Source organism: Labeo rohita, chromosome 15, assembly GCF_022985175.1.
Source record: "Labeo rohita strain BAU-BD-2019 chromosome 15, IGBB_LRoh.1.0, whole genome shotgun sequence".
Taxonomy (NCBI): Eukaryota; Metazoa; Chordata; class Actinopteri; order Cypriniformes; family Cyprinidae; genus Labeo; species Labeo rohita.
The window spans coordinates 17504059-17517959 of record NC_066883.1 but is presented as its reverse complement, the minus strand read 5'-3'; the positions used below and the strand labels follow the sequence as shown (position 1 = coordinate 17517959).

Here is a 13901-nt window from a genome sequence, read left to right as displayed (position 1 = left end):
GTAAAATAGCCTTGGTTTAATCTTCTCACCTGCATACGGGGGTTAATTTGAACACAATTAGACCATTTATGAGGAAATTAACAGGAAGGAATCCTAGGCTTTAGCTTTACAGGAATAGTTCACCCAAGAATGAAATTATTCACCTTCATGTCACGTTTGTTTTTGTTTGTGGAACACAAAAGCAATCATTTTAAGCATCTTCAGGCTGTAATTTGACTGACGTTATAATGAACAGAACAGAAATCTTTTGTTTCACAATTAGACTGTTTATAAAGAAATTAGCATGAGTGAAGCTTCAGAACAGACCTTAGTCAGGTTAGACGCTATAATATTTTAACACTGATGAAAACAAGGCTATGACGGATAGACTTTATAATATCACATAGTATATTAAAGGTCACCCAAAAAATAAATATTTTGTCATTAATTTATCACGCTAATGTCGTTCCAAACCTGAAAGACCTTCGTTCATCTGCAGAACACAAATTAAGATATCTTTGATGAAATCTGAGAGCTTTTTGACCCTGTATAGATAGCAACGCAACTGACACGTTCAAGGTCCAGAAAGGTAACGTTATTAAGGACCAGGGTTGGAAATTAACGGAGGCTTGGGCCAAAAATGCCCAACAGATTAAAGATAATGGGGCAAAAATGCCCCTGCACACTTAAACTAAATAGATTAAGGCTGTAGTAATTAAAATAAAATGTTAAAATGAAGGAAAAGTGTCAGTTCGCTGCATTACATTTAGGTCTACGTATGTTGCATCAGCAGCGCTGAGAATTACAACCAATCACAGATGTTTCTGTTGAGCTTAGAAATGCAATGGCCAATCAGAGGCGTTTAGATTAGTCAGCACCAGAGTTTTGTTGGATACACATGCTCACTGACTAAATTCTTTCACCATAAACAACAAACTACAGATACGTTGTAAGTAAGAGATTAATTTCTCCTCATAAAAGCTTGTTTGTGGAACACAAAAGGAATAATTTTAAGCATCTTCAAGCAATAATTTGACTGCTGATGTAATGAACGGAAGAACCTTTTGTTTCACCATTAGACCATTTATAAAGTAATTAGCATGAGTGAAGCCTCAGAATAGATCTTAGTCAGGTTAGACACCATAATCAATTTAACACGGATGGAAACAAGGCTGTGACGGATAGACTTTACAATACCGAGTACTATATTAAAGGTATAGTCACCCAAAAATGAAAATTCTGTAATTAATTTCTCACCCTAATATCGTTCCAAACCTGTGTGACTTTCATTCATCTGCAAAACACAAATTAAGATATCTTCGATGAAATCTGAGAGCTTTCTGACCCTGCATAGACAGCAACACAGCTACCATGTTCAAGGCCCAGAAAGGTAACAATAGCTAGGACCAGGCTCGGAAATTAACAGGGGCTTGTGGCAAAAATGACACCAATAAAATGACACCATAATCAATTTAACACGGATGAAAACAAGGCTGTGACTGATAGACTTTACAATACCGCGTACTATATTAAAGGTATAGTCACTTAAAAATGAAAATTTAGTAATTAATTTCTCACCGTAACGTTGTTCTAAACTCGTAAGACCTTCACTCATGTTCACAAGACAAATTAAGAAATTTTGGATGAAATCCGAGAGCTTTTTAACCCTGCACAGACAGCAACACAGCTACCACATTCAAGGCCCAGAAAGGTAATGTTAGTAAGGACCAGAGTTGGAAATTAAAGGGGGCCACCAAAATAAAAATTTTTAAAAAAAATGCCCCACAGATTCCAGATAATGGGGCAAAAATGCCCCTGCACAATTAAACTAAATATATTAAGGCTGTCGTGATTAAATTATTAAATTAAATGTTAATATGAAATAAAAGCATCAGTTTGCTGCATTACATTAGATCTACGAATGTTGCATCAGATTTCCTTTTGTGTGTTGTTTTTTTTTTTTTTTTTTCACAGCAGCAGCAGTAAGAATTACAACCAATCACACATGTTTCTGTTGACCTTAGAAACGCAAGGGCCAATCAGAGCCATTTAGATTAGTCAGTGCTGAAAACATCTGAGTTTTGTCGTGTACACAGGAAATCTAAGAGCTTAACGGAGGCTTGTGGCAAAAATGCCACCGAAATGGAAAAAAATGACCCACAGATTCAAGATAATGTAATTAAACTAAAAATATTAAGTCTGTCGTGATTAAAATGAAGTGTTAAAAGGAAGGAAAAGTGTCAGTTCCCTGCATTACATTAGATCTATGGATGTTGCATCAGATTTCCGTGTTTCCAGATTTCACACGTTTCTGTTGAGCTTAAGCCCTATTCGGACGGTAATTGTTTCTCATATGGAGGTCTGTAAAAATACATTTACATATCACCTCAGTGATGAAACTCATGGATTCAGATGGTGATTTATTCACAGTGGAGAAGCAAGTTCTGTGATCCTACGAAGCTGCTAATGTGCTGCTCACGTGGCTAGTCACATGACTGTCTGCTATAAATAAAATGAATTTTATTTACAAATTTATTCTTATTATTCTGTAAAATGTATTAAAAACACTTATGTAAAATGTATTCTTATTATTCCAAGCATATTTTATAATATATAATCCTATTTATTAAAAAGTAGGTAAATAGACGTGCAATATATATATAGTATAGAGGCTAATGGAGTAATTTTTACAAAAGGTGGTGAGAGAAAAACACAGACATCCTGGATTTGGATGCCAATTAAATCACAGACTACCCCCTATAAATGGTGAAAATCACTTACGTCCCCATGAGAAACAATTACCATCCTAATAGGGCTTTACAAATGCAATGGCCGGTCAGAGGCATTTAGATTAGTCAGCACTGAAAACATCAGAGTTTTGTTGCACACAGGCGCTCACTGACTAAATTGTCTCACCATAAACAACAAACTTCAGATACAATGTAAGACATGAATTTCTCCTCATAAAAGCTTCAGTGATTGTAACAGGAGTTTGTAATGAGAATTTGCACTAGATTAACATAAACTGACATGTTTGTCTGCAGCCAGAATATGACATGCTTTTTCTCCAAACACAAAAATGTTTTTATATGTATTCTATTAATCATGCAATTTTCGCCCACTTACAACTTTCAACTTTTTTTTGTCTATTAAAAGTTTTTTTCAAAAAGATGTTCTGTCAGCTGAACAATCGGTATGTTGTTAAAGGGGTCTTGATTCATTATTACAATACCTTTCTCCTCAGCCTGGCACAAATAGCTCAATTAGTTCCAGTTTTGATGAGGGCCCGCCTTCTGAAAAACAAAATGTGTTGTGATTGGTTAGCTGTCCCAGCGCGTTGTGATTGGAAAACATCGTAGATGGTGTTTCAGTACTGCCATGCCCCTTACCAAAGCAGCAAGTTACATCTGGTCTGTTATAAAGATATATTAAGGTACAGTTTAATTTATTTAATTATTTACTTACTGAGTTTCATTGCCCGAAACCAGCTCAACCATAAGGTTGTTATGGCCTAATGTTTTTAATATGACTTAATTTGCGTTTAACATGACAAAAATTAAATAAAACATTGTAAGTTATTAATTATAATGCTTACATTTCCTTAGTTATTCAAAAAGCAGCTAAAGAAAACAGACAAATACCATTAACAATATCAAAGAACATCATCACTGATTAGCCTAGCTTAGTCCAGTGTGAGTTTATGCATTTTAAAAAACACTTGCATTATAAGTGAAGCTATCTACACTGTATGATGAATAAACCCCTTACCACACTGCAGATACGTGATACATGATACTATCGTCTATTGGCACAACCCTACACTACAGCAGCGTTTAATCCCCCACCTCATCCCTCCCCACCCCCCAACCATTTGAATTTCCATAGGCGGGATTTACTTTAATGATATTCTAATGGGCCCCATTGTGACATCACAAAACCCGGAAAACAACACTGTAGTCCAAATGAGCTGTTCTTTGTAGTTCTTGAAAAGGGATTTTTAAAAACCAAATATCTCCCTTAGGAGTGGACTTTGAGATTTGTAACTTTGTAAATTTGTTTTATGCTTAAACATACACACCACACACTGACTAAAATTCAAAAAGTGAAAAAGCATAATAGGACCCCTTTAAACAACAGTTGCGTATCATCCATTGAACGCGCTGTACTTCAGTATCTCACAGCCTCGTTTTCATATGTCAAATGTAGCTTGACTAAAGTGTATAATTCACGTTTTTAAGCATCTCCATGCAGCTGTTTTCCATAAATGACAGTTCATAGTGACCGCACAGCTGTTAAGCTCCAAAAATGAACAGCAGTAAAGTGGTCTGTGTCACATGATAGCTTTATATGAGGAACACACTGAAATCTGTTATTGTTCATAACTGTGAGCAAATAATTTTTCAGTGAGCCGATTCTTTTCAATGAACCGTTTCTTTCAGACCGAACGATTTGTTCATGAATCAGTGTGACTTTGGTCGGTGTTCACAGCTCACTGGAGGAGATGATTATGTGAATAAGAGGTTAAATGTCTCCCAAAGATATTACATGGATTCAGAAGATGTGGAACGTAGTGCATGAATCATATAGATTGTTCTAATGGTGCTTTTTAATGTGTCAGTGGTCACTATAAATGGCTCAAGAACCATTTTAGTTGTTCTGCAGAAGAAATAGTCACATGGTTTTGGACGACAGAAATCAAGTGAGTAAATAATGGTGGAAATTCAATTTTGGGTGAACTATTCCTTTTAACCCAGCCGAGGTCTAGGCGTTTGCTTTAATTAAAACAGACCCTTTCTTGTTATGCGTAAGCATGAAATGCTGTCCGCCAAATAATGCATTGATTAAGAGCGTTTGCGGCACGCTTTTTTTGTGGCACGGGAAGTCCTGGAAAGGTTAACCTACCCTTTTGTAATCTTGGCAGAATATTAATTTATTCAGATAGCTGACTGCTCAGGGTGACCTTTGAGAAGAAAAGGCAGGAGGGATCAGCTCAACTGTAACAGCTTGACATTTTGACTAACATAGATAAAAGAGAAGAAGAAAAAACATTTTACAGTACTGTTAAATTGACTGTTTAAATTCATAGCAGTGTCATCCTTCCTCACACGCTTTACCCAGGCTATAAAAATCACGTACTGTCATGTTCGCACTCTTTTAGGCTCACTGGGTTGACTTAATATAGTGTAACATGAAGAGCTAAGCCCAGAAGATCTGCTGCCTTCATTATACAGGTCTTTGTATTAAGCATGAATACATAATGCGCATGAACGTATAAATGTGAATGCACAAATGATGTCCAAACCTGCCGGGGATGTTTTCTAATCAGACTGAGAGGCAGGTATGTGGCCTTAGAATGATAATTAGATCGATACAATAAGAGAATCAACGTACTGCAGCACAACTGGAAATGAGTGTGTGTTTGTGTCTTTGTTGCTTCCAATGCACAGATAAACCAGAGGTGCAGATTGTGGTGGAATTCCCTGAGGGTTTGACCAGGGAAGGGGAAAATCTCGAGCTGACATGCAAAGCTAAAGGAAAACCGCAGTGAGTCCAACGCTGGCCCCTTAGGCCGCTTTACTCATTTCATATGAATTTGTTTGGTTGCTTTATCAGGGAGATAATAATATATGATAACAAGAATAACTTGTATAGACAGACTGGTATGCAAATAAGTATGTGGTTTAGTGTTGATATTTCATACTTATTTTGTATTTATTTAGTTTTTTGTGCTTCTGGTAGACAATTTATCAAATCTATCATTACTTAAAGGGTCATTCCGTGTCAACTCAGCCAGAGGTCCCAGGGTCAAATTTTTGATTTTGCTAATATCTGAAGAAAGACAGACATGTATAGTGATGGAAGCCAAAATATTAAATGTCATGGATGAATATGTACTGAGTAATCCACTATTTTGTAGAGGGAGGTCAAAATGGCAATTTTCACCTTAGATTCAGAGTCAAGTTGCAAGGGGGTAAAAATGACTTTAGAAAGATGGCAGCATCATTATCTTATTTTACACAGAGATTGGTAGCTCTATTAGTAAAATATGTTGACTTTAGTACTCTTTGTTGCATTATGTGCCAATGGTGACCATTCAAAATAGGGGAAACAGCACTTTTCAAGTTTTTCTCCAAAGTTTGCATGCTGGTAACTCAAGAAGTATTAAAGATATGTTAATACCCTTTTAGATTTTGGGTCTTAACAAACTTTCCTTTTGCCATCTTTATTTTTAATGCCCTATGAGATTCGGTTCCACAGATATTAAAATTTCAATATCACTCTGAGAGTAATTTGTTAAAATGTACACATTTTCAGTGGTCAAAAAGTGGTCAAAAAGAAACGAGATACATCTCAGTATTAACATTATTTGTTATTGAAATTTCAATATCTCTGGAACCGAATCTCAAAGGGCATTAAAAATAAAGATGTCAAAAGGAAAGTTTGTTAAGACCCAATATCTAAAAGGGCATTAAAATACCTTTAATACTTCTTGAGTTACAGGCATGCAAACTTTGGAGAAAAACTTGAAAAGTGCTGTTTCCCCATTTTTGAACGGTCACCATTGGCACATAATGCAACAAGGATTGCTAAAGTCAACAGATTTTACTAATAGAACTAACAATCTCTGTGTAAAAATAATATAATGATGCTGCCATCTTTCTGAAGTCATTTTTACCCCCCTGTAACTTGATTTTGAATCTAAGGGAAAACTCTCATTTTGAGCTCCGTCTAGAAAATAGTGGATTACTCAGTAAATATTTATCCATGGCATTTAATGTTTTGGCTTTTATCACTATACATGTCTATCTTTCCTCAGAAAAAAATTGCAAAATCAAAATATTTGAGCCAGGGAAGTTTTTGAAATTTGAAAAGTGACCCTATAGATTTTTTATAGCTTCTTATTGACAGACAAAATAAGAGAAAGATAGATAATCTTACATCATGATATGAGTAATTTTCTTTCGCTGTAATGATATATATCACAGTATAGTTATTTTTGTCTTAAATAAGGTTACATTTTTGATACCATAGAAATTTCATAATTCTTGTCACCAGTGTCAATATCACAAAGACTACTAGCCTAAATATAAAAAAAACTCAAGCTCACCGAAATGAGGTAAACAATCAGCGATTAAATAAGAATAAGAAACTCATTACAAGCAATAATTTAATAACAAAAGACTACAGTAGAACAAATAAATAAGAAATGCATGCTGCATGCATTGTATGAAGTAATCAAATATATAAAAAACACTGCATATTCTTCCCTGTGTAAATTAAATATATATTTCCTCTTATTAAAGTTACAGAGATGATTTAGTCAAGAGCAGCAAGAGATTTTCTCTCATTTGTTGTTTGATTAACATAAATGATAGACAACAGCAATCTTAAAGTTATACTGCTGTCACTTTAAGAGCTGCCCAGATCCTATTATATATACTATTACACATGTGTTTTCTTTCTAGCTCTTTGTTTTCACTTAAAACCTAAATTACTGTGTTTACGAGGATACAAGACAGGCATTTTGACACACACAAGTGCATGTATTTAACTGTTCAATGCCTATAAAGCGGCAAAAATAACTCAATACTCTTGCGCTCCTGTGCCTCTCAGACAGCACGTGCATGTAGCAAAAGGAGTTTTTTCGCAGCTCATTGCATTTCAAATGGTTTTTAAACCACAATGCTTAAAAACCATATAAACAACAAGTTTTCGTGACCACGTCACACAGCAACATCACGTGAGTCTGTAACCGCGATATAGACGACAGTCGAAAATCTGTAACAGTTAACAAATTACTACCGGTTAATTGTGTCTACCAGTATATCGTCCACCCCAATTCTTATATTCTTACAAATAGATAGATAGATAGACAGATAGATAGATATTTTAGACCAACAGATAGAATCAAGCATACGTTATTGTTTTAATCCAGTAATCATACATATTTTACAACAGAAATCAGCCCATATAAACAAGACTTTGCAGCTGAGCTTTGATAGCATCATGTTCATTTGTTTACACAGGTGCTGATTTTACAGCAGTGCTAAAGTTGTCCTGAATAAAGCGCATTATTCTCTCCACTCTGTCTCCGTCTGAGCATTTTCACACTGAGCACTAAATGATTACTCTGATGTTTTACAGGCCTCATCAAATTAACTGGCTCAAAGTGGATGATGATTTCCCCTCCCACGCCGTGATTACTGGCTCTGATCTCTTCATCGAAAACCTTAACAAGTCCTACAACGGAACATACCGCTGTGTGGCATCTAACTTAGTGGGAGAAGCCTATGATGATTACATCCTTTATGTATATGGTATGTACTTGAGCTTAATCTGCGTCTGTAAACAACAAACCATAAGAGCAGTTTCCCAGACAGATCTATATTCTTGGACAAAATTACACTGCTAAGGGTTAGTTTTCAATAACTGGCTAGGTCTTGGATTAATCGGTGTCTGGAAAACCAGCCCTTGATGTCTACATGTAATCGGCTGTGGTTTTAAGTTCCACATGCATTTGTTTTTCAACCCTCTATTGCACGATGTTGCCTCTGGCTTTTCTTCATTTAATGCTTCTAAATGGGTAATAATGAAGGGATGATTTCGGGTGAACTACTAAAAAGTTTTTAGTCACAAAACATATTTTTCTGGCATAAAATGCAGCATGTAGAGGATGCATATTTTTTGCTCTGGAAAGCCTTCATTATTTGTTTTATTGATTTTTTTTCCATCCTTCAAAAACATGATTTATATTTCTTAGTGAGTAGGCTTTATTTTAAAACATTTAGAGCCACATCATTTATTTGTATGTTTTGAGGAATTGCTTAAATATGTTTATTGCCCTGAAGCAACGCTGTGCGACAGTGGCATGTATATGAATGTAGTGGATATGGATCCACTATAATGCAGTTATTATTTTAGTTATTTTAGTAGCACACTTTTTTTTTTTTTACATTTTTAATGTAATAATAGTTTAATAGCTTTGTTTTTAGTCCTGTGACAAAAAACAGAATAAAAGAAAAGTCTCTCAGAAAAATTCACAAATATTAAAATATTTAAATGAATAATTTCTTTCAAGTGTCGCACAGCATAGCTAAAAAGAAACTACCCTCATGCTGAGTTATTATTATTTATTGTTAATTTGTGTTTGATTTTACTAATGAGGTCCATTTTGTGCAAGACAAGTGAATTAGAAATGTCTTTTTCAACATTGTTTTCATAAAGCACGCAATAGAGGGTTAATTGTTTTATTGAATACGCTTCACCTGAGAGTTTTTCATAGTACTAGTCTTATTAACACGGGAAGTGCATTGTGTTCGTTGCATGTTTAATCCTTAACAAGGGCTGACAGCTGGATTTTTCAAAGCCCAGGCAATAATTGCTATGACAGTGGCACTTGAAGCCTGGGATTTAACAAAGCTTTGCTTTGCTATGGAAGAACTGAAGTGTTGTTATTGTTTAAAGCAGGTTGCGTTCGGGACCGCTAACGGTTCGCCAGCTGCAGCTATTACAGGCTGTCCCGTCGAGCCGAAGACATTAGCCTGAAGAGATGGAAGAGGGTGGCGCGTCATTGAGGCGTTCGGCGCCGCAGTTATTAGCCTCTGATAACGCTGATATCAGAGGCAGGTGTGTGGGAATGATGTCATCAGCGTCCCATCTGCAGATGGGAGAGTTTGTGTGCGCCTCATGCCTGGAAGCGGTTCCACTTCCAGCTTAGTTCGATGTCTGTCACCTCTACCTGAGCGAGCACCACCTGCTGATTACTCGACTTCCTCTCATTTCACAGGCTCGAGGAGTTTAGGTCTATCTGTGCCGAGTGGGCGTCTCAGAAAAGAGGAGATTTATTGCCGTCTGGCTCCGTATAAGTGGCAGTTTTTAGTTATAATCTCCCAAGCATTGTGTAATATGTGAGTGAGGACTTTGCAAATTATTTCCAGCCATAAAAAGCCTTATTATAATGGAAATATGCATTTGTAGTGTTACCCTGAGAGTTGCTTTTTCTCTTTAGTACGGCTCAAATCGCTTACGCTTCGCAGTAAATAAAATCGTTGTCTTGTGGTGCATTTCTAAATCAATTTACGCTGGCAATTGTCGAGCATGCCCTTCCTCAGAGGACTGAAACAAGTGGAAAGACCTCTTGTAGCTTGATAATCCTGGGCACACTATACTTCTCCAGCCTGTCAGAGTTACTTTTAATGCTGTTCCTCGGGGGATGGCAGCTTTGCTTTTGCTACAGAGCATTTCCTTTTACTGCCACAGTAAAGCAGTGACTTGTGTTGAGCAAATGCTTACAGCTCCTCAGTCTTTTACGGCGTTTTGTCCTTCGTTTTTTTCACCAAGCGTTGAACGGGAAGAGACTCATTTCCTAAAATCGCAGAACGCGTGTAGTGTAATACTACTAGAGAAACACTGGGCATGCCAGGACAATGGCGGCAGTGTAACGCTTTCTCCATTTACACCATTACTGCATTCACGGCATTCACAAAGGGGACTGTTTTGATGTCGGATCAAATGTTTTTGCAGGCTAATGTGAATTTGCAAAGGGACAGATACATGTCACAACCTGATAAGCTTGTAGCAGAGATGCTGAAAGTGAAAACCCATCCTGTGCTACCGAAGCCTCTGGCACAGATAGTACTCAGTTAATTTGCTCGAAAAAAGGCTTTATTTGTTTTGGAACTTGGAATTGGAATTGGATGGAAACAACAAAAATAATAAGAATAACAACAATAACAATAATTATATAGAAAAAAAATAGGCAGGGTATCATTTCTGTCCGATAAGAAATGAAGCACGTTTTATAAGCTGAAAAGAAAACTTGTTCTCAAATACAAAACTCTACAAAAAGACCTATTTAAAAAGTTAAACCAGTTCATTAAAATAAATGATACCTAAATGCATTTGCTGCTAATATAATTTATAATAAAGTGTAAGTTATGTAAAGTGGAATTTTCAGCATCATTACTCCAGTCTTCAGTGTCACATGATGCTTCAGAAATTATCCATGGCAATTTGCTGCTCAAGAAACATTTCTTATTATCAAATGTTGAAAACGGTTTTGGTGCTTAATATTTTTGTGGAAACCAAAAAATATTTTGGATGAATAGAAAGTTCACAATAACATCAGTTATTTGAAATAGAAATGTTTTGTAACATTACTAATGTCTTTACTTTGTCTTCTACTTTTGATCAATTTAAGGCATCCTTGCACAAAGTAATAATTTCTTTTAAAAAAATCACTGTGACCCCCAAACCTTTGAACAATCATCTATATAAACTGCACAAAATGAAACTCTACAGATGTCTTAAAGTGCTATTTCTACCTGCTCTGACCTTTTAAAAATGAGTTTCATGGGAGTAACCTCATACAAGCGAGTTGATTCAGTCACATTTAAAGGGAACATCGGAGGCAAAATTTACTTTTACATGGTGTTTGAATATTGTGTCTTAAAGGGGTCCTATTATGCTTTTTCACTTTTTGAATTTAGGCAGTGTGTAGTGTATATGTTTGGGCATAAAAAAAAACTGCAAAAACTGCAAAAAAAAGTTACAAATCTCAAAGTCCACTCCAAAGGGAAAATCCCTTTTCAAGAACTACAAAGAACGGCTCGTTTGGACTACTGCGTTGTTTTCCACGTGTTGTAATGTCACAAAGCTCATTAGAATATCATTAAAATAATCCCACCTACGGAAATTCAAATGGTTGGGGGGTGGGGGATTAGCCTAACCTCTTCTGGGATGCTTTGATGCAGCTTGTATAAACACAAGCACTATAACGCTCCACAGATGTGTGCAGTATACGGGGTCAAAACACATGCCGAGGCGCAGCTGGTATAAACACAAAGCATTGACTACTAAAGTGGCCACGATCTGCTCCGGTGGCCGTGTTGGAGCTATAACACGCCACAGACGTGTGCAGTGTGTGGTAAAAGATTTATTCATCATACAGTGTAGATAGCTTCACTCATAACGCAAGTGTTTTTAAAAAATGTATAAACTTGCACTAGGCTAATCAGTGATGACATTCTTTGATAATGTTAATGTTCTTTGCTTGTTTTCTGTAGCTGCTTTTTAAATAACTAAGAAAATAAAAACATTATAATTAGTAACTTACAATGTTTTCATTCAATTTTTGTCATGTTAAAAACAAATTCAGTCGTATTAAAAACATTAGGCTGCTTTTAGCCTTATGCTGGAGCTGGTTTCGGGCAATGAAAGTATGTAAATAATTACATAAATTAACATGATAATATCATGTATCAGCGATCTCACAGGCTGACGATAATACCCAACACTACTGTAGCGTCAACTATACCTTATTATATATACTTGACTATAACGGAGCAGATGGAACTTGCTGCTTCGGCAAGTTTCGTGGCAGTACTAAAACACAGTCTAAGCTGTTCACGAATCACAACACATTGGGACATCTAATCAATCACAACACATGAGGGTGGGCCATCATCAAACCTGGAACTAATCAAGCCATTTGTGCCAGGATGGGGAGAAAGGTATTGTAATAATGTAAGTTATGTAAAGAATAATGTGTTTTTCGAACCACCAAGCATGAGAGCTTGTTCTAGTACAGCCCCAAAACAAAATCAAGACTTTGTAAAAGAGCATAATAGGACCCCTTTAATAGTGTGTAGCCACAACCACCCTACAACAATAAAAACCCATTTACTCAGTTTTTTAATTTCTTTTTTTAATTCTTTCTGAGCAGTATGAGGTCATATTGCTCAAGCCCCGCCCACTACTGCTGACGGACTGTCCTGTAAAAGCATATTTCCTATGCTGTCCTCCATTTTCTCCACACTCGAGCAGCTGTAGTGACAACAATGTCTCCTAAGCAATGAAGGTGTTTTGTAGTTGGATATAAAAGTGAACATAAAGAATTTTCATTTTCTTCTGACTATATCCGTCTATGTGTGCGCGAATCATTCGTGATCCAACTTCACTTACAGCAGAAGTGAGTATAAGGGTTTTTTTATGAATCTTTGCGATCACCTTTCCAAAATAATGTGCTAGTTAGCAAGCTTAGCAGCTAAACGCAGCTAAAGCTAAAGTAAACAGGCTCGTCACTCCACAGACAGAAGAGAGGGGCGGGGCAAGCAGAGCTCATTTACATTTAAAGCAGCCTCGACCAGAATGGAATGATTTTTGCAGAGCTGATTTTGGCAAGGTAAAAAGGGTGTTGTTTTACACTGCCATTGAGAATTTTTAACCAAAGTATATTATAGACTTTTCATTAAGACCCTAAAGAATCATATCAACTTGTGGAAAATGGGCATCCGATGTCTCCTTTAATAGTATTTCTGACATGAATAAAACCAGTTTAGCAGTCACCACATCTAGCGCATTTTAGGTTGCATGACAAATCTGTTTTACAGTGTATATGTTTTGTTTGATTTGTAATGATAATGCACCATGATCATCCTCACTTTTATTTTATTTCCCCTATTCCATTTTACATCCCGTTGCTCCTTTTTCTAGTCCTAGTTCAGACAAAGGAAAATCTAGGGCTGCAAATCTAGTTTAAAAGCTTTGTGATATACAACTAAAGTCAACTCCAGTTCAAGAAACGGACAGAAGTAATATCTTCTCTTTGCTGAATGTGATGTAACTGCACTGCTGCAGGGGATGTCTATGCCATGACTTTCTAAGTATTTTTCGGGGTGAAGAGATACAGGGTTAAAATCCAACTTGATCCCGGTTCTAGTGGTGGTGGGTGGCTCAGTCTGGAAACATCTGCACTGTGAATTGGAAGACCAAGGCTTAAGTCCTTCCAAAGCCACTTTTGTTAGCTATTGTGCCCTTGAGCAAGACACTTAACCTCCTTTCGCCAACCTATGACTGCCGTTCATCTCTGTTTGTGATATAAGATCACAGATATAAAGTAAAAAAAGTCTGCATACTAGGTG

General features: G+C 36.5%; 1 protein-coding gene across 3 annotated transcripts in view; it reads left to right on the top strand.

Annotated features, from left to right (window-relative positions):
• Positions 1-13901, top strand: part of cadm1b (cell adhesion molecule 1b) — a 245438-nt gene that overhangs the window by 177513 nt on the left and 54024 nt on the right. For all 3 annotated transcript variants that reach the window (XM_051129480.1, XM_051129481.1, XM_051129478.1), the window contains 2 exons: positions 5427-5523; positions 8125-8297. In XM_051129480.1, coding sequence (XP_050985437.1) covers positions 5427-5523; positions 8125-8297 — 270 coding nt within the window. The remainder of the gene's footprint in view (positions 1-5426; positions 5524-8124; positions 8298-13901) is intronic.